This window comes from Platichthys flesus, chromosome 8 (genome assembly GCF_949316205.1).
Source record: "Platichthys flesus chromosome 8, fPlaFle2.1, whole genome shotgun sequence".
Lineage (NCBI taxonomy): Eukaryota > Metazoa > Chordata > Actinopteri > Pleuronectiformes > Pleuronectidae > Platichthys > Platichthys flesus.
Window position 1 is genome coordinate 10,181,472 of NC_084952.1, and position 21,701 is coordinate 10,203,172.

Sequence of the window (21,701 nt, forward strand, 5' to 3'; positions counted from 1 at the left end):
CAGCTTGATGAAACGATTTGTGGGAGCCCCTTCAGAGCACAGGGCTCATCTAACACACAAACACACACACACACCCACACACACACACACACACACACACACACAAATGAAATCTCATCATATTCAGATAGAAAAGAAAGGATTACCTGCGGCTGATTGCTGGATGAGAACATGTAGGAAGGGAATTGAATCCTCATTCAGTTGATGCCCGTGTGTGTGTGTGTGTACGTGTGTGTGTGTGCGTGTGTGTGTGTGTGCGTGTGTTAGATTCAGCCCTTTCTTTGACCTCTCTGTGACTCATTTCCCATTAAACTCCAATGGAACATTTTTCCCATTTAATAATTCAATTTTTGGAAAGAAGGACAACAAATGTCACTTCTGGGCTTTAGGGGACCTATGTACTAGACATGCACATTACGAGATACCTCAAACGTGGGCAGCTAACACGACAGGTGTCCAGTTCAATCACTCCTTCTTGTATTTGACGTGTGTGTGTGTGTGCGGTCCGGCCACACTTACGATGTTCATGAGTGTGAGCAGGTACTTTTGGACGTGCTCCGTCCCGTGGAACTGGACCACCGAGTCGTCCACGCCCAGCAGCACCTCGATGTTGTAGGCCCTGTCCCTCGTCTGTCGGCGCATCCGCCCTGCTCTCGTGTGGTTGATGCTCTGCTCCACGCCGCGGTACAGGGTCTCCAGGTCCATCAGACCACCCAGGTTAGCACCTAGATGTGGGAACACGAAAAGGTAAAGGGAGGAAAAGCTAGAGTTAGAATTTTTTCCCCCGATTTATATGAGGTGACCGTGACCTTTGCCCACTTAAGTCTTATCCGTTAATATTTGAATCTAAGTGATAACTGGCCGGAAATGTGAAGAAATTCCCTCAAGGCAGACTATCACCTTCAATAGGCCAGGAAGATGTTTTGTGAGGCCACCGTGACCTTTGACCCCCAGAATCTAATCAGCTCAGCATCTTGGAGTCCAAGTGAATGTTTGTACCAAATTCGAGGAAACACCTTCGAGGTGTTGCTGAGATGTTGAGATCACAAGAATGAGATGTACGTACAGACAGACCAACTGACGACATGACACGTCCAGGAGGAAAGTTGTATGACAGACAGAGCAATGAGCTGAAACCGTCTGTACTGCCCCATGAAGCTGAGGGAGCAGCAGAGTCAGGTGATGCTTCCCTGCAGGTTCATCACCACAGCAGCAGTTTCACATTACACATTTCATTTGACACATTCTTTGTGTTGATTGTAGCCCCTGTGAATATTTCCTGACATAAACCATGTTGTTGTGCAATGTCCTGTGTGATTGTTGTAACTTCACTGTGCTTTGAATCCTTGTTTTAACTCTCAGTAAGAGTTTGCAATGCTCAGCTGCCATGTGTCCGACGCCATTACTTATTACATGTTTCACAATATGCACGTGCACTCGAGCCGAGCACTCGCACGCTGATGTCTGTGCGTCTGTCTTCTGTTTACTCTTCGATGACACCAGTTGACAGAACCGAGCATGTGTGTCCCTCATAACCGGTGGCAGCGGTGCGGCTATCCTTCGCAGATCCTCTCCTAATCAACCAAATATCTCTGCTCCCATCTGAATAAGAGCAGCAGATGGTGCTTGCTAAACACATGGATTAAGACGGCTCCCTCGCACAGGGGGCTGCCCACCCTGCTCTTTTCTTGGCTTGCTACACGCTGGAAAAAAATCACAAATTACACGAAAAACTCAATTTCGAGGTTATTCCATTGGAAAGTGTGCAACCCACAGCAGCCCTGATTTGTTCAGATCACTAATTACTTCTGTGGTTCAGTTGTTTGGACATTTGTGGACCACACGCTCCTAAATGACGATGTTTTAAGTGCCCGGTCTTATCTTGTTTCCTTTTAAATCTGGAAAACCAGGCAAAGACGTGCAGGCGGCGAGGATGCAGAAGATAAATTGTCCCCGTCTTCAGAGCCAAGGCCACTCTGCCCTCATCATCCCTCTTCCCCCCCCCCCTCTCATCCTCCTGGTATGTGGACACAGCACGGCCTCGCTGGTATGGAAGCCATGGAAGGCCAAGTCATGCAGTCTTGAACATGTGGTCTCTGTGGAATCCACGAAGCATTATACTTCCCCGACTCCAGCCAAGGCCTCCCACAGCAGAGGATGATACACAACTCAGTGTGTATCTGAGTTGTGTGCACGCAGGTGCTCGTGTGCACAAACATTTCCAATTGAGCCATAAATCACTGGTGCAACAGAAGCTTTAATTTAGCCGAGGCTCGGATGCTGAGCCCACTAACTGTAATGGATGTTTTTGACTGAGAAGCTCAGGCGCCGAGTCGATTCAACACGTGGCATGCAGGGGGGGGGGGGGGGGGCGTCGGAGCGCCAGTGTTTTGACACGTACAGTTAGAGCAAGTGTTGAGTGGAGGGGAAAGAAACAAGATGCAAGAGGAAGATACAGGGAAGACAAGGGGAGGGAGGGAGAGAGAGAGAGGGATCTGCCACCTAGTCTCCCAATCAGCAAGGGGCGTCCCGCGTTCCCACTCCCTCTTATGCAACGTTTCCTAGGCAACGGGCTCATGGGTAAAACAAGGACCGCATGGCTAATATTGGCTCCCGAGTCGCTAGCGGATTGAATCTGGAAGTCTGAATATCTGCCCACATTCCAGTGAGTGACAGAATACCCACACAGAACGAGAGAGAAACAGGAGGTAAGGGGGGGGGTCAAAGATAGAGATGGATATAGCGAAAGACAAGAGACCCTGAGAGGAGAATTTAAAGATTATTGCAGCACATACTTTTGGTGTTCCGTGGCAAAGCTCGTCTCTGTCACAAACACACACACACACACACACACACACACACACACACACACACACACACACACACACACACACTCTGAACGCTTCGCCGTCTTGTTAGCAGGGGAAGCTGGATATGAGGCGGTGCACCTCACAACAACCCTCGGCTCTTCCTCGTTATGGCCGCCCTTTTAACGAGCCTGATGTCATAACCACACCATCTGCTTTCAAAGACAGGTCCAGATATTTTTACCTTTTGCTTATGTAAGGTTGAGACAAAACCGAAAAAGAAGTGCATCGAGTTGTGCGCTCTCTCGCGGTGTTTGAGGACTGAGGATAACTGTGGCCACCGCACAGCACGGGGCCTTAGCTGGATGCTAAGTGGAGGAACACGGTAGAGATAACTCAAAGTGACACAGGCCCTGTGGAACAACAAGACGTAACTGAGCCAAAGGGTGGAAGGTGCTTGACCAGGTGGCGAGCCGGCCAACTGGCTAATTGTCTCCATTTCATCATCGCACCTCTGTCCTTGGTCACTTTTTGCGAAAAAGCTACTTTCACCTCGCTTCAGTTTTTTTTCTTTTTTCTGATAAAAACTTGGAGGAATAAGAGAGACGGAGGGAGGCAGCGAGGGAGGTGAGAGGTAGAGCTTGAGGGGTGTGATGGATGATAGAGAGAGAGAGAGAGAGATGAGAGGAGACCAGAAGGACCTTGGGTGTTGTGAGTTCCGCTTCAAGCTCCTGCAGTGAAGGAGAATATCGCTCGGCTGTATAGAGCATCCGAGTCTGTGTGTGTCTCCGGGTGCAGAGGGCGAAGCGTCAGGGTGCGTTGTGGAGGAATAGCTTCCGTTAGCCTTTGTTACTGAAACTGTTATCGCTCTGAACCCACGGAGAGGGGCCTGATCGTGACAGAGTTCCCTTTTTCTGTCTCCATGAAGATTTACAGTCTCAAACCTCATCCTCCCACAGCTCTTACCTGCACGTACGCACACACACATGCAGATACACACACAAACGCACACAGATAAACACACACACACACACACAACCCTTCAAGTCTCTTCCTACCTGGAGCTTTTCTTCTTCTTTTCAGGTCCTACCCACTTGTTCTCCATACTCATTTACATTTTATCACTCCCACCCATATACATACCTCTCCCCTCCGCTGCCACCATCACACGCGAAAAAAAACAACGTATGCAGACCTCACACACAAACACACACACACGCACACACACACACACACACACACACACACAGTCCCACACACACAGACACACACTATGCTCAGGTGGGGTATAGAGCGCGGCCTTATTAGGAGACAAAGGTTCTTTGTCTTTCAACCTTTGCCAAATGTCAAGAATGTCTAGTTGCCGGCTGAATATTAGTAGGGGGGGAGAGAGAGAGAGAGACGGGGGGGGGGGGGGGGGGGTAACAGAGTAAGGGGAGACCACAAGCCACAACAACAGAGACAGAGAACATCAAATGATGCCTCGGGTCAAGTCCACATCTACCTACAGGGCTTTGGTTGAAGGTGACAGTCAGGGGGGTGGCACATCAGTCCGCGTCCAGCAGCTTTACTGTGTGGTGACTGACCTCTAAAACATTTGGGCATGTTGCTTTCAGCTCCAAGTCGCTGGAGCAGCCTTCCAGCTGATAAATAATGCTATTTTTAAGCATTATTTTTAAGTTAAATTAAACCAAAATTCAAAACCCACCAATATACACCGTTTTTTATGTAGCTTTGTTTAATTTTGTGGCTTTATTATTCATATGTTGTTATTGTTATTTTATTCTTTTGGCTTTACAACATTTTTAGTGTTGATCATAATTATTTATGATCCTAGTGAACATTATTGACCTTTTACTGTTAGTATTTGTTCACTAATTTCTGTTTTGTCAATCATCCGTAAAGCAATTTGAAAAAAGATAAACTTTGCCAAACTGTGGTAGAAAGATTTGTGTGTGTGTGTGTGTGTGTGTGTGTGTGTGAGAGAGTGCGCTAAGGTAAGTAGACTCAGTAAATCCATTAATTACTTCACTTTACTACTACACCACACACACGCACGTGCACACACACAATATAATGTTTTTACAAGCCTGCTCTTTTACGGCGACACCCGATCGACTTATAAAAGAAACAAAACACGCAGTAAAGGAGCTCTTAAAGACGACAAGGCAGTTAGCGGATCATTGCTGAGGTAGGTCGGGTCTGATTCGTTTTAAGGCGCCTCTACATTCCAACAGAGCGTCTTGAGCCACTTCTGTAACTCTCTGAAACCGACAACCCAACAATCTCACCATCTCCACACTGTGACTGGTCAGCTGTGCAGAGGTAAAAAGGGTCCAGGGTCTGAATTTGAACTTTTCTCACACTCTCTTCATTTGTTACATCACTATGCAACACTATAGGAACTATCAGCGAGGGTACAATATTATTCACAGCAAGCATCAAGAATCCCTGTATGTCACCCTGAGGCATTTCCTAGCCTTTATCCTACATTGTCTTAATGATGTAAACATGTTAAGTTATTGTTAACTTGTTTAAATATGAATTTAGATAAGACCCACATTTGGAGGCTTGGGTCAAAATTAGGGGGAAATACCTTATGAAAAATTACAACAAAGCACCATGAGTAGAAAACCATCCTCGTGAGAAGAGCATTTCTGCACAGGTGTGCACGAGTGTGGTTCCACAGGCAGGGGGCCCCGCTGAGAGTCGGCAGCTTCACTCAGGAAATCAATAGATGAGACTTTGGAGGCGGGGCCAGTGGTTGACATCTCTGCCCTTTTGATTAGTCACTTTCAACACCCGCAATTTGTACTGAATGTGATTGTGGATATCCATAATAAGATTTGAAAATGTAATGCTCTGTTCTGTGCATTTGTGTCACATGCACGTGCGTGATTTATAGAAATTACATAGCTCTGATTAGATATCTGATGTAACAATTTCCCGAGAGGCGAGAAATTTCAGATCTTAAAGGGAAATAGTTGCTTATTACAAAATGGTAAAATAAGTAAAGGATGCATGTGCCTCCACACGCAGTCATCCCTCAGGAGCTATTACAATCTTTAGTGTTATTTATTGTGTATTTTGCTTATGGTTTGTGTTGACAGGAGGTGAACTCATTAGTGCTCACCTGAGTTCAAGGCTGTCAGTCCACCGGGAGGCACAGTCATCTACACACGTGAACTCATTTACTTACGGACACGTCTTGGTCATATAGCTCGCAGGGCCTATGGATGTTTTGTCGCCCCGGTGACAGGTTTATGGGCTGTCAAGGTGATGAGTGGCTCGGGCAGCTGACTGTTAGCATCTGGGCAGGTAGCAACACGCCACGCTGTCCCACACGATGTCTCCACACTGAATGCTCATTATTCCTCTGCTGCCATATATGTGACAGCTGCAAAGGCTACAGAGTGTGGAGCACATGGTGAACTATGGCTCCCATAATCATACTGCCGTTAATTATTTAGGTTGGCAGCAATCTAATTTTACATGGACAGCTCCCTGAAGACCACAAAAATTATTCACACATCAAGCACTGAACTTTGCCCACTTATTAATAACCGCTTTAGGTTAGGGCTGTTTATTTTTGGAAGAAGTTTCCATAATGCTGATGAGATGTTTTGGGTGGTCGGGCCTCGGCGGCGGGGTTCGTCCAGATGTCTATAACATTTAGGTCGATGCATTTCATCTCTATGTCTGTGCTCCCTGAAGAGGAGGAGAGGACCATTTTTTAATATCACATGATATTACACCTGGGTGGATTTCTGGTGGTTCCAGAGACAAGGCAACCTTTAGCTCTCAGCGCTTACATAACTGTCTGTCCGTCAGAGACGCTGGGTGCCGGTGGCTGCTGCGGTGGCGGGGTGCACGCCGATTCCCTCCCCCCCACCCCCTCACCACCGTTTCATTAGCCGGACTGAGCCTTTTCGGTATAAGGTCAATATAACGAGGGAAGATACCTACACATTTATGACACAAATTCACACTCATGACCGCACATGTTGTCACAGATGAGCCCAAGTGAAGTGGTGTTACTTCTCACGAGCTGCAAGAGGCCGAGCGAACGCCTCTTGAAATATCCATAATTACAGCGAGAAGGACGGCCCATGTAAACACATCTCAAAACAAGGTAATCGAATCACCGGCGTCGGCAGAGGCAATATTGTAAGCAAAGATCAATCATGTCCCCAAACTCTCCGTCTCTCTGTGGCTGGAGCCGGAGAGCTCGATGTAAACTGGAGAGCCTTAGTGTCCAATAAGACAGCAAAGCCAGGCTGATATAGGGCTTACTGCAGGTCTCATCCAGTCTGAGGCCGACCTGTCTGGGAGCCTGTCCTTCCCTGCGTCCGTCTGCATTAGCCCCAGCGAGACAGACATTTATCAAAGTCTCTTGTGAAATAAAAAAAAAAAACATCTCCAGCCATGACAGGGCAGCAGAGGTAAACGCATGGCATCACCGGAATGTGTCTCTTATCAGGGTCTCATCAAGCTCCCCGGCACGTATGTTTAATATAAGAAAACCTCAGTGACATATCAGTCTTACTGGGAAACAGTGTGTGCACGGAGAGGAAGATGAAGAGAGCGAGGCTGACAGCCAGGTCCAGCTTATGGAGAACCTATAAAACTCAGCCTCCTTTTCAGCTGAAAGGTTTGTGGCTCTCTCTCTCTCTCCCTCTCGCTCACCAACCCTGCAACAGCCCCTCTTCATCAGCCTCCATCTCTGTCACCTCATTCTCTCCCTCGATATATCAACTCCGTCCCCCAAAAGTTATGTTCACCATACAGCTCATTTACATTATATTTCGCGAGAGATAATTCTGCCTGGATTATGTTTTCATCAGCATAAAGAGGAAAGGTTTATATTGAACGTAGCAGCAAAACATTCACTGTCATCACATTTCTTTTTTTCTGACAATAGTTGCTCTGTAAATAAGGCAAGGTGGATGTTTATATGGCTATGATTGAAGTCAAAAAGTTGTGGCTTTGCAAACACATAGTTACACTCATGTATATGCTGTATATACAGTAAGTAAGTTTATATAAGGTGAGAGTTAAGGGGCTGAGGTGGGAGGCCATCCCCTTACAACCCGAATGACCCAACAAATACCCCCTTAAAGGTCCAGTGGGTAAGATTAATGTGAAAGGGATCTCTTGGCAGGAATTTTGTATAAAATAATCCTAGTGATCTTTTCACTTGTTTGTTTCATCTAAATTGTAAGAAAATGGTTTCTTTACCATAGAATGGCATCCATAAAGATTTTACAGTCCTCAGCAGATATAGACATGAAAAATATTCATTAAACTTTCATGATGAGTTCAACAGCATTTGGCTGAACTTTGAATTCAGGATGGTCACGTTCCCTCTGGGTTCAAACTAATCCCAACATCAACTGCGTCCAAATTCTATTTGACATAGCAGAATTGATTCTGAAAAGCAGAGTCTTCTGCTCCCAGGCTTGGTTTTATCTTCTGTTTCTGCTTCTATCTTTTCATTCGTCTGCTCATTACCTCTGGCCTCTAGCATTGTCATTGCACTAACTGGCACATCAGACTGCGACTTATTACTGATTGTCTGTGAGATATGTTCACTTGTCCTTAACTGAGATCTTTCTATGTATTGAGAACTTGACTTGCGGGCATTATGAAATCAACTAATATGAAATCTCTTGTTTCTGCTGCTCGTTTCTTCTGCCCTTCCTGCTCTTATCCTCATTTCTCCTTCCTTCCTTCACCCACGCCCCCCAGGCAATGTCCTGTCCTGTCCTGTCCTGGCTGTGAGGTGCTCAAAGAGCAGTCGGCACCAGCCACCTGAGACGTCCAGCTCCACAGTTATTATGACAGGCCAACCAGCCAAACATCAGTCAACCTGGGCTCTGTGGGGATGGAGGGAGTGGGGGAGGAGAGGGGAAAGAAAGTGAGGACGAAGAAACATGATGGGAACAAAATAAAAAAAAAAACAGCAATGAGGTGAGAGAGGGGAGAGATAATAATGGGAAGGTGAAATAGGGAACTGGGCTCATGCGTCACATTTTCAGAGAAGCCCGTTGACTCAACTTTGAAAGATAAAACCATCCAGTAATTTTACTTAAAAACGTTTTTCTTTCTTACTTTTCACATTTTAATGCACCGCTACTTTTAATTTCAGTATCTTAAAAAGATAACATACACAACTTTCTGCTATAAATGTCCAATCCAAGGTAGGTCAAGACAAGATCCCAAAACTTTCACATTAAACTTCAAAAACTGCTGTGATGGTGCACTGTTTAGTGACGATGCACAAACCAGGAGTATATAGAAGAGTCCTCGGGTGGAATTTTACCTGTGACCTTATACCAAAGGTAAACGTCTGAACTATAAGCAACATCTGGATAAGCAAGAGTCACCCTGTGGACCAATTAAGTTGAACTTAATCTTTGAAGTTTAAAGAAAACTGATCCTTTCTTCTCAAAACCTGTGTTTGGAGGAAAACAGACCAGCATTTGGCAGTAAAATACATCATTTTGCTCTGAAGGTTGAGTTCAACCAGTGGCTAAAGAAACAGATTGGAATAAAGCAAATATCAGTAAATTGTGGCTGCAAATGTCTTGCAGATATATCATCTATATATAATTTGTTAAAAAAAATTGGTTAGAAACTCCATAATACTGTTATTATACTTTACCAATGACAGTTTTATGTGGTGTCATAGTTCCTATTAGTTGCATCAATGTGTGACAAAGTGTCTGTGTGAGCACAGCACTCAGCTTCCTCTCTGCAGGCATGGTGGACGTGTCAGACCCATTTTAGATTTCCACGATGACATGGAGTCTAGAGGCATGACTGCTAATATGAGTGCTCTCGCAAACCGTCCACTGCTCGTCAACAAAGAAGACACATGAACAGTGTTATGGTTTAATTTAGCTTGTGGCCACTACAAAGCGCGGCGTCTGTAGATGTTGGAAACTTACTCCGACCGAGGGAGCAAACAAGTCCGACTTGGCAAAGCATGAGGCCGACAGATGCCGGTTACTGAAAAGTGACAGACAACACATCATGTCTGTGTCGACAATATAATTCAGTGTGATGTATTTGGTGACACATCAACTTTTTGTCATCAGAATTAGCAAACATCTCTGTGAGCAAATGCAATGTTTCAGAAAACAGGTGTTCAATAACCCACTCGGTGTTAGTAATGGTAATGGTTGATGCGTTTGCCTCAAGGCAGATCGTTACCTCTTTTTTAATGTCATAAACCAACATAATATGAAATTTGAAACAACTTGCATTTTTTACTTTACACGTCAAATCGAGGATTTGCAAATGCTTTCTACAACAGGCAACTGCAAACCAAAGAGATTGTTAGCACCCTATAAACAGGATTCAGGTCACGCTAAAATATACTTGGTTAAAGTGCAAATGGCTGTGCCTGGGTGTTAATGCCTCCGCCAACTGCAGAGCTGCAGTGATACACAGGTGTCAAACAAGTTGTGTCAACAGTCGAGTAAAATGCATTTAGTTCCTTTAATCGAGGTACGACAGCCATGCCTCCTCTTTGAGTTTCTCTTCCTGCAACCCTCTCTCATTCTTCTGTTTTTTCCATTTGTTGTTCATTGACATGCTCTCTGAAGAGACGGATGAAAATGTCATGTAAACACCTGGATGATTTATTGACAGCCACAGGTGCACCAGGCAACACTTCTCCCACAGGCAAAGTCGGAGGAAACAGCGACATGATGCCCCCAACAACACGTATGTCTGATCGCCTCCAAAAATAACAAATAACCACTCGGATTAAAGGTGTGTCAGTCTGTAAACCCGCTTAAAGACGACCATCCCAAGTATCCTTCACTTTTTCCTTTCCTCTCCTGCTCCCTTCATTTTATCCGTTATTCATTAAATGCACCTTTTGAAAGGGTAGACGTGCAGTGAGCGGGGGTGAGAGGAAGAGAAAGTTGATGTAAAGGTGTGATACAATATGTATGCAAATATTCTCTCCACGAAACTCACCAGTAGAGCAAAGCACGGACGCCACAGGGCAGCAGGATGAGGATTTATCATCCAATATCACCTCATCATGGATGGTAATAATAAACACATAAGCCCGGCTGTAACACAGTTATACAGCATCTCTAACTCAGCAGCCTAGACTGAGGAGTAAATCAGCAGATTACACTGGAATGACTTAAAGAAGCAAGGCATGGAGTAAATGAATGGACTCAAAGCTTGGACACAGGGAGGTGAATACAAATAAAAGTGTTTTTTGGCATTTAAAAAACGGGCTTGCTCTCACACCAAGAAATATTGGTGCCTAGTCGGCACACAAGCGCACAGAAGGAGTTCTTTTCAATTGCTCAGTGCTCGAGCCAGACGGCAGAGAATTAATCAGGCACTACAGTGTATCGGTGTTACTAACTTGGCGGTGTTTCATAACAAAGTCGTTCAGAGCAGTTATCAATTAGAAACAATTAAAAGAGCCATTCATCATTCTTACAAAAGCCGCCTCTGTACAGGCAGCCGCGCTGACAGAGAGGCTGATAAAATGGAATCAAAACCACAATCAGCTAAAGAGACTTTCAGAGACGATGTCGAGATCGTGAGCCTCAGAGTCGCTCCGCTGGCGAACGCTGAGCGCGTCTATCAAACAAACACAAACCACACAGAAAGTGAGCCCAGGGTGACACACAGGAGAGGGACTTCACAACATGCATGAGGAGAAAAATCACAGAAACAAGTCCATCCTTTACGTCCATGTGCTGGGTGTGCATTCTTATGACTGACATGACTGAGTTTCCTTCTTTCCTGGAAAGCCCAGGTCCAGGCTTCCCATACGAGCGTCTAGATCATCACTGAGTTATTGATAACCACTGCAGATAGGATCTTAATGCAAATATGCACTAGGGGAAAGTAGGGCCTATCCTGTGCACAGTGTATCTCTGCACATCCGACTTCCCCCATCTCCGTCCCCCAGAGGTGATCGTGATGGCACAGGGTGAGGCTACAGCCTCCCCCCCCCCCCAACCCTGCCCCCAGGCATATGGTTAATCAATGCATCCTCTTCCGTACAAATGTAACTCTATACTCGAGCAGGGAGGATAGGGGAGCTACCAGCTCGGCCTCCCCCCAGCCTCTCCATTCCTAATGAAGCTCCCAGGTAAACAAATCACTACACACAGGCAGATGGCCAATAAGGGAACCAACACTGGGTATTTTTGATGGGATTTAGACAAAGTTTTTAAACTAGTGGCTAATGACATTTCTTCTCTCTCAGCATCTATTTATCAGCATTAGCTAAAAAATCATCAATTCTGTCATTATTTCCGTGTCTCCTTTTTTGTGTACATAGTGTACATTTGAAATATTTCATTTTCCCAATCAGACCTGGTATTAATAACCATCCTGAGGGATCCGAGCCCAAGTGGTCAGCTCTGAGTTCAGGCCTGAACGCAGCTAGATGCTTCATCAATGCGTCCTGAGATCTGATCCCTCATGACTCCACTCGTGTCCTCTCACTCACACCGACAGACACACAAACATTGTAATCAGACTCAATTGTTAACTCAGACTGGGGGGACGTTTATCTCAAACTTCTGCTTCCCAGGGTTTTATCAGGTAGTTTTTGTTTTCAGACACAATGTCAGGCAGCACATGGCAGTCGAGGCCGTTCCCAGGCTTGGACGGTCATGAAAGTCTCCCTGCTCAATCACTACCACAAAAAGTGCGGTTCAATATAATTTAGTTCTCTGATAAGAGGTCACAGAGAAACACAGAAACTTCAGGGGAGTTAAGTGAGGTTAAATGAAGTTCCTGCTGCTGCTGTCCTCACCGTAGCAACAGTCCCGGAGGCCTGTGTGTGTAATGGTGTTTAGAGCATCGGCTGGATATTAAGATGGATGACATGACAGCTCCCAAAAAGTGAAGTCTAAGTGTTTAGACCCCTCCCGGTGGCTGGCTGCAGTATAGGTCCCGTTTTCTCTCATTTCAGGTGTGGCTGAGGGACAGGGGGAGGCGTCGTGATTGACTGCTGGGACGGACTCGTGATTGGTTCCAGGTCCCATCCCCGGCTCTGGCTCCGATTGGTGGCGTTCAGATGCAGGATCTTTTGGCTTTATAATTGGATAGTGGGAGGAAGTGAAGACGTGTCCATTTTTATATAAAGTCCATCGCTTAGGGCTATTCGCCAAACCAAGCATATGGAGAAAAAAAAGAGTTGTAATGTTCTTGATAAAGGGCCTTAACTAAATCTTATCTCGTGCATGTCGTTTGTTTTGCCAGTGTGATGCCATGCAGCTGCTATAATGTGTTAAAAGAGAAAGCTAATTTCAAGTGGGCAAAACACTACTTAGTAACCAAAGCGTAACATGACCCATGAATCAATGAGATAAATGTCGGGTCGATGTCTTATGGGCATTCAGCACGATACAGATCTTGATATACAGTCTGTTAATAAACACTTCACCACTCCTCTCGCACCACTCAGTATCTTCCAGTGTCTTCGTTGTTTTTATCGTTTGTCAAAATGAAAAATGAGCGAGTGCTTTAGGTTTGGATGAAACTCATATTCAAGCTAATCCCATCCACAGTAATTATCTGGTCTGTGTTATTGGATTCGTCAATTATCACCCTGAAGTCAATGACAAAACCAGAACATGGCCTCCAGTGTCTTTCTCCTCCAGTTACACTTAATAAAAAGAGTTTTTTTATAAAGGAATAGTTTCCCTGCTATCCCTATCCCAGGAGCTGGCAGGAGGACTTGTCTCATTCTCCTCGCTCGGCAGAGCAAGTAATACCCACTAATCCTACACACAGGAAGAGGCTGAGGGGATGACAGAGGGAGGAGAGATGGAAAGAAAAAGAGGGGGGAAGAGCTAATGTCATTATTTACATGCTCAGTCCCATCTTCAGCCAGTCACATCTTCACCCTTACACACCAACATGTCCATCAATGTGTATCTGTGTGTGGTCGGTGTGTGTGTGTTTGTGTGTGTGTGTGTGTGCTGTCACCAGAGCAGGCCCAGTGTGGAGGATTAGATACACACCAACATGTTGCAATCGACAACAGCGCTCATTTAGTGGGGTTCGGACACACACACACAAACACACAGGAACTCCCACGCCCATCCAGTTTGATGTAATGAGATATCTACTGTTTCCCAATTGAGCCTCTTCATCCCCCACAGAACAGAAACAACCGACGGAAAGGAAAGGAGAGTGAAGGAAAGGAAACGGAAAAGAGAGCGAGGGAAAGAAAAGTGAATGAAATGAAACAAAGGGAAAAGAAAGGCACTAAGGGACAAGGAGCAGAACAAAATTCCTGTGTTCCTGTCTTCCTCCCCTTCTCTGTTTAAGGGAGTAATATATCTCCATCTCTGTCTATCCTGTTGTAATAGAGTAGGTCTCACTACACTGCCTGAAGAAATTGCCTTATGGTCCCTATGACCCTCGTCTATATGTAGCGCCACCCACACACTCACACTCTCTCTCCCTCTCTCTCTCATGGCGGTGGCCCCAGTGACACTGCTTAAATATTAATGACCTGATTCTCTCTCATTAATAATAGCTGCAGCGCTGATTACTGTGCGTATTGATGTGTGCACGTGTGCATGTGTGCACACGTATGGATGGAGTAGTTGTTCCGCCTGTCAGTGGCAGATTACCCTCCGAAAGGATTACTGCCATTGCATTACTAAGGTAAATTAAATAAAATTGAATTACATAACAGCGAGGATGTTAAAGGTTAATATATGGTGATAAATCCGTTGTCTGTTTGCATGTGTGTTTACAGACATGCAAACACACAGACTTACAAATACACAGACAAAAGCACACAGACGGACATTCGCTCAGTTAAGCCATGCACGAGGCGTGTGAGATGCAGCTGGCTTAAGCTAGTTTAGAACTAAACACCACACACACACGCACAGACAGACACACACATACAAACACACAAACAGACGAAAGGCATGAGTAGACCTCAGTATCCATTGGGTTGTAATGGAGAACTTTGCCTTCCCCTGCTAAGAATAGCCGTAGTGTAGCAAGCCATGAAAGAGGAGTGAAAGGAGTCAGTGGGTAGAAAGACGACTGTGATTTGATGAGCTGTGTCCTTTAGTAAAGATGAGTCAGCGAGTTATAGTAGCACACACATGGGGGACGAGAAAGCAAAACAAGGTGTTCGACCGTGGAGAAAAACGTGCATGTATTTCTATTTAGCTTTTGTGGAAGAATAATGTACTTGTAGTTCTATACTTGATGATCCTGTCGCCATGTACCAGCTGCTCCTCCTGTTTGGCATGTGTGGACTCTATGTCTGTTTTGTTTGTTCACATGTTAGTTTGGTCGCTCTGGTTTGTGTGTGTATTTCCGTGGCCAACAATAACCCCACACAAGTCCCATTTCCCTGATGAATTACATGAAACTACATTTAGACAGGGAGGGAGGGAGAAGTCGTGAAAGAAAAGAGTAGAGGGCGAGAGAGAAGGAGAAGGTAATCATTGATTCGTAAGATTGTAATGCAGTTACAGGACGGTGGAATCTGCTTAGCAGTGTACCACAATTTATACCACTTGTTCCCACATAGAAACACACAAAACTGCTCCTGCCACCAACCATGCAACACACTAGAGCTTTTCTAATACAGATCCCAACATTAAAAAATGGCTCTTATACTGCCTACGGTGAGGACGCAAAGCTATGGACCGGTCTCATATCACGTCTTTTCTTTTACCTAGACGAAAATGTGATTTTGAAATCATTTCTTTCTTTGCCGCTCTACTACCACCTGTGGTGTTCTCAGAGCAGCGGTTGTATCATTCGCCAGAACCGGCGGTTATCATTGACATGCTTGTTAAGGTACTATACCTTTTACTGGAGGATCTTACTAATACGTTACACAAGCTACAAGAGCATATTTTGACCCCAAACAGCGACACTTTAGTCAAAACCTCAGTTTCAAGGGGTTTCGTGCATCAATGGATTTATTTGTGTTCTTTATCAGTCATAACTGTCGAACTGGAAAATAAAAGTTCGATGACTTTCAATGTATTTGTTTTTCAAAGGTGTTGGTAGATACTCAGAATCCAGTTACTTCAATCGATATCAGGAAATTTTTATCGAAAAACATCTCTTGACAACATACACTTCATAATCCTGCACTTCAGTTCGCCTTTTTCTTATTCTCCCACCTGACTGACTACCCCATCCCCACTCAGCCCTCCTCCACCCCTCAGGCAGAGGTTGCAATTCAGGCTTCAGTGTCCAACCGCCCACCCACGTCAGGTCTCTCTGGTCCTGGCTGTCGCTGCTCGCATTGTCTGGCTGTCGCTGATGGAAATCATCTTGTTAGTGCTGTGCTAATGTCTGCTCTGGATTCCTGGGACACTCTGGCTGCCACTATTTTAATTGGCTGACTCTGACTATTAATATTGCATTCGTTTAAATACAGCACATCACCTTTCCCTTCGCTGAGTCTGACCCTATGGCTGGCTGCTCGCTATGTCGGACTGGGAATATAGATAGAGAGAAATTATTCTCACTTTGACATATTGCTTTGGATTGCTGTTTTTTGGCTTAAGGTATACTTGTCAACACTTTTTGTGAAATTCATTTATTTAATTTTATTGACTTAAATTTGAAGATTAAAAGGTCAGTAGTAAAGAAGATTTTTAAAGGAACCCATTCATATATTTATGGAAGTCGGGAAGTGAGTTTTAGGAAATCCTGGGCCCCCTTCTTTCTTTTTTAAGTGGTGGGGATGGAAGTGGTGATGATGTAAGAGGAAACAATTTAAACAGCCAATGAGACACAAGCCCGATGACTCACGGAGAGAAAGGGAGGAAGAATCAAACTTAGATGGAGATACATTGAGTTTGTTGGGTTCACTCTGCTCAGAGCGTGCGTGCGCTAGCTATAAAAATGCAGGTGAGCATGGTGCTCACTCTCCCCCCCCCCCCTCTCTCTCTCTCACACATGCACACACACACACACACACACACACACACACACACACACACACACACACACACACACACACACACACACACACACACACACACACACACCTGTCAGCCCTAGGGCTACCTCCAGGACAGAATGGATGATGGAGTTATGGGAGAAAAAGGAAAACACGAGGAGTGGAATAAGTTCGGGACGGTGATATAAAAAGAAAAGAGGCAGAGAAATGAAGAGAACCAACAAATTCATTAACATCAAGAAAATGTATTTGGATCCTAATGTAGCGGTGAGGTTATCATGCAATGAATCAAAAGGGGATTACTAACCATTAGTTTGTCAGATGTATATATGTGAATGTCTTTCTAACTGTCGTTGCCTGATATAAGCACTTGCCAGCAGTAATGATTTAGTGGAGTTGTTGGTTGATTCAGGTAAAAATTTTGACATTTTCTGTCGTAAATAACTATAGTGACTGCCCTCTACTGGTTAAAACCCAGCTATTGCAGTTGAATTTTGCTATTGGCTGATAATAAAGCAGCGTATGTCACCAACCTCCCAGTCATCGATATAAACCAATGTCTCCAACTGTGCAGATTGTGAAAGAGGATTGATATCGAAAAGTGTAGTGAGCAGGTTGTGTGGTTTTCAATGTCATTGTTTTAGAACTTATCAAACGTACGCTCACATTAGCCTTTTAATTAACGTTACATTACCACTCAGAGACTTCCTCCGCTATGAGAACTCCGGCTTCGGGTGTAACCGGAGCCAACAGCTGGAGCATCAGTGGCTCAGGACCACCATGGTCCTCCACCACATCCAACCGTTTCAGTGGATTTTAGAGAGGAATGATCCTCCACGTGTGAAGAGCCCCTTGTAGCAGAGGGACCATGCAATTCTATGACGCTCTCCATTATTTTTAAGGCCTAGGAACATTGATGCTGACATCCTGCCCCACCTCCTTCATCCTTGTCACATCCAGCAGCACCTCGCTCATCCCCTCATTCCCCAGCCCGTTTTTAGCATTTTTCACATCCAGCAGCTCCTCTCTCACCCCCTCAGTCCCCGCCCAGTTTTTATCATTTTTTCACATCATGCAGTGGAGTCGAGCTTAGATCTGGGGGTTGAGTTACACTTTAAGCTCTTGGTAACAAAGACTTTGGGAAAATAGCTCTTGCTCCATTGCGTTGAAACCATGGTAGATAGCAGGTGATTCTTGTGTGCTATTTAAGGAATCCCACTCAGCTCGACTTAGGAAAAGGAGATGGAATTATTTTCCCAGTACAAAAGCTCCACAGATTTGAATTTTATCTTGAGAAATTGCGTTATTGCAAAAAACATTTTTACCGCACTTTTTTCAGCTACCCACGTTTTCCTTTCTTTCATAGCATTCAAAAGCTTATGCTTCTTTCTTTGAAACCGCATCCTCGTGTGAGCTAATATGAGATTAGTGGCGAGAGACAGAAATCATCTTACTGAAATGTAAATCCCATGATTGAGTGAGTATTCAACAACTCTGTCTGTATTTAGTGGTGTATTGTTCTCTGTGTGTTAGCACAGCACTGTACCTCACGTGCTCTATAGTTAGATACATTTGCTGAAATCCTTATTTAGCTGTTTGGCGGCACCATAACCAGAGCCTGGGTGTGAGCCCCTAAACCTGCCAGTTTGACACAGTTAGGCACACAGCACCAAGATAGCAAACATGGTTGTTATGAGTTTCAATCGTTGGGGGAGCGCGAGGTAAATAAAGAGCTTCAACAAAGTGACAGTTATCAATCTGAAAACCATTCAGCCTCCGCGGAGAAGTTCAGTATTTGGAAAAAGCTCAGAATCTTGCCCATTATTTGAGGTTCGTAAAAGATGACAGAGTGATGATAGACTGACTTGACAACGGACAACACTTTATGTGGCAGCCCTGAAGGTGAAAATTGGTGTCAGGGGGAATGTAAGCAGAGGTAAGATAGTGATGCGAGCTGGAGTTAGTACACGCACACGTGTCATGTGAGTCACAGTTGCTCCTACGGCCTTTAGAGCCCATTCATCTGTCGTCCATCGTCTCAGCTCGGCTCTGCTGCCATCTCAATCGCCTGACATAATACTCCACATGCACAACACACACCTTCTCTGTCTCTCTCTTCTCTCCCAGACACACACACATCCACACAGTACACGGTGTCACCAGCGGAGTGTGAGTGGAGCAGAGACACTCGCACCGTGTCCCCACAGTGTTCCCTGATTAACGAGATGGTTTGTTCTCTTCCTCGGGCCTGGACCAATCAGGCCCGGGGACACAAATCTCTCCCCGCTGGTGATGCTGAAGGCCACCGGCCACTATTTATTGGCAATCTCAGCCCTAACTACCCAGACAGAGAGGGAAACACGCTTGCCACAGGCGGACACCACCACCATGTCTGTCTCAGCGTGTGTTTTCCGTGTGCTGTAAATTTTTCTAGGGGACATAAAAATGCCTGCTAGTTGCATGAAATAACATTTTGGGGGTGCATCAAACAAATCCTCAGCGAGAGCCACCGAGGGATCTCCCCATTTTTAGACCGTGTGGGTTTGTCGAAGACGCATTAAAACCACAAACCCATAAAAGCTGTGATTAAAGAAGATTATAACATGAACTAAAAAAATGATGTCTTCTTATATCTTAACAGAATAATTCCTTCTTCTTTTTTTTTTACCTCTCTGGACTTAATTAGCGGGATTTCGTCGGCTCGGTGCTGTAGCAGCTCAGCTAAAGTCAAGTTAGTAATTGCCGTGTTTATCTGCTTTCAGAGTAAAAATAACCCAAACAGAGAGGTTGTGACAGTGTGGCTGCTTCCAGCAAAGCAATAGTCCTGTTTTGTTTGTTGAAATCTGAAAACAGCTCCTCGTGGCTGGTTCTATTTTTTTCTTCCTGAAAGGCCTTGATGACAGCTTTGTTGCCGAGACCTATAACAGGGTTCCCAGTGATTATATTAAGAAGAATTCAATTATTTACAGTGTCTGTCTTTTTATAACATCACATCAACCGCTAAATTACAGATTGTGCTGGTAGAAACTTCAACCTCACAGGGTTAAACTAGTGTGAGTTTAAGCCTCCACGTTTATCTCTTCTAATCTAACCTCGGCTCATTCTTTACTCATCTTTCCATCTCTATCTTCTGTCCTATTTATCTGCATGATATCAGAAAACCTTTGATACCTCTGAGCATTAAGGCTTCATGCATCCTTTAAATCCACAAGAGGGCAGCGCAGAATTGAGAGTTTCTGATGACAATAAACATGAGAAACTGTGGAGGAGGTTGTGATAATGCCAAGTTCTTCCCTTTACTGGAGCAAAGTGAAATCAAATAGATGCTTTTAGTTTGGTACCAACATTTCAAAGCAGTGTCTCAATCAAGGGGCTGCATCCTTTTGGAGGACGTGTTCTAGGCGAGTCAAAAAGGTTGCCCTGTCTACAGATGCTTTCCATGGTCGGCGTCATCAGGTCTTCCTGCTTTTATTGTTGTTGCCAAACAATAGAACTGAAGTTGGACACGAGAATGTGTAGCTGTTCAGTCATTTGGCGCATGATAATCAAACATAGGATGTCTTGACACTTGCCAGCGCCATTACCTCTATGACAGTTCGTGAGTAAATCACAATGAATCCTGGGATAGGTTGGACCAGTAAGGATCTCCCCGTTGGAGCCTTTGTTTCTCGGGGATGGGAGGACGCATTTGTCGGCTGCATTTGTCGGCTGCATTTGTCGGCTGCATTTGTCGGCTGCATTTGTCAGACCTTTTGTTCTTTCGTTCAGAAGACCGAATCAACTACGGACAAAATGAGCCTACATATGTAGCGTTGAGTATCAATTAGCCTTTATAGGTTAATTTCCATAGAAGACAAATGGCATATGTAAGGCAGAAGACAAACAGCATATATAAGGCAGATATGTCGGACACATCTGACCAACACCTTATACTTAGGCATATGCCCATTCGTCCTGCTTCACGTCACTAAACCAGGAGATGAATTATGACCTACAAATGGTGTTTGGTGAGAGAGCACAGCGTCTACACACACTTGTGATATCAAATGTGCAGATCAAGTGGGAGGTATTATGGAAGAATTCCGAATTGAACTTCATTGTCATGACTCACGTGGACGTGAGTCATTCTTCAGTAAGGAGGAAACCGGGCTACGAATCATTATTGCAGGGAGACCAGAGGTGATTCAAGAGCAGGACAAATTGCAGAGGGAGTTTGTATGTTTGGCATTTTTTCTGCAAAGTTCAATGTACTTGAATTCGATAATGATATCTGTACACTGAAAGAATGACTCCAACTCTGATGTTTGTCTTTTTCTTTTCTTCCTGTCTGTGGGGATGCAGAAGTGGGATTGTGTAGAGAGGCGGGCCTAACCATTAAGCAAAAGTCGCAATGGCCTTGGGCCCCGAATTACCAGGGGTCCCATGAAACACCTAATGAACTTAGGGCGAAGATATTTTTTCACTCTTTGTTAATTAATTATTTCATTCTAAAAATCCATACGCTAAAATGGAGTAACTAGTGTCTATGCAACCCCCCCTCAGTGTCCACTACAATGGACTATCCCATGAGCGGGTCCATGGAAGTGAACCGGGGCGTAAACACAAACTGACCAAATTTTTTATTGGAATTATTTAGATGACAGAGTTACGATCATGTGTTTAGTTATTAATCGTTGGTGTCGGATAATGAATCTGTTTGCTCGGGTCACTTTACCCCTGAGTCCTGCTGTTCACGTCTCGTGTTGTACTGAGTCGTAAAATGTTAACAAGTCATTTTTCATGATGTTTAAATGCTGCCTCATAAACTCTGGAGCAAAACAAACAAAACACTGAGTTTTTTGTACTGATCGGATCCTAACAACTAGTGAGGGTTGAGAGAGAGCAGGTCAGAATGGAGGAGGACACAGAGACTCCAGCTCGGTGCAAACCACCTGCAGCTTCTG

At 44.7% G+C, this 21,701-nt stretch overlaps 1 protein-coding gene across 1 annotated transcript in view; it reads right to left on the reverse strand.

Moving 5' to 3' along the window:
• LOC133959067 (A disintegrin and metalloproteinase with thrombospondin motifs 2-like) overlaps window positions 1-21,701 on the reverse strand; it is a 108,432-nt gene that overhangs the window by 25,194 nt on the left and 61,537 nt on the right. Inside the window, exon 4 of the mRNA XM_062394152.1 lies at window positions 520-725. Within this exon, the coding sequence (XP_062250136.1) occupies window positions 520-725 (206 nt within the window). The remainder of the gene's footprint in view (window positions 1-519; window positions 726-21,701) is intronic.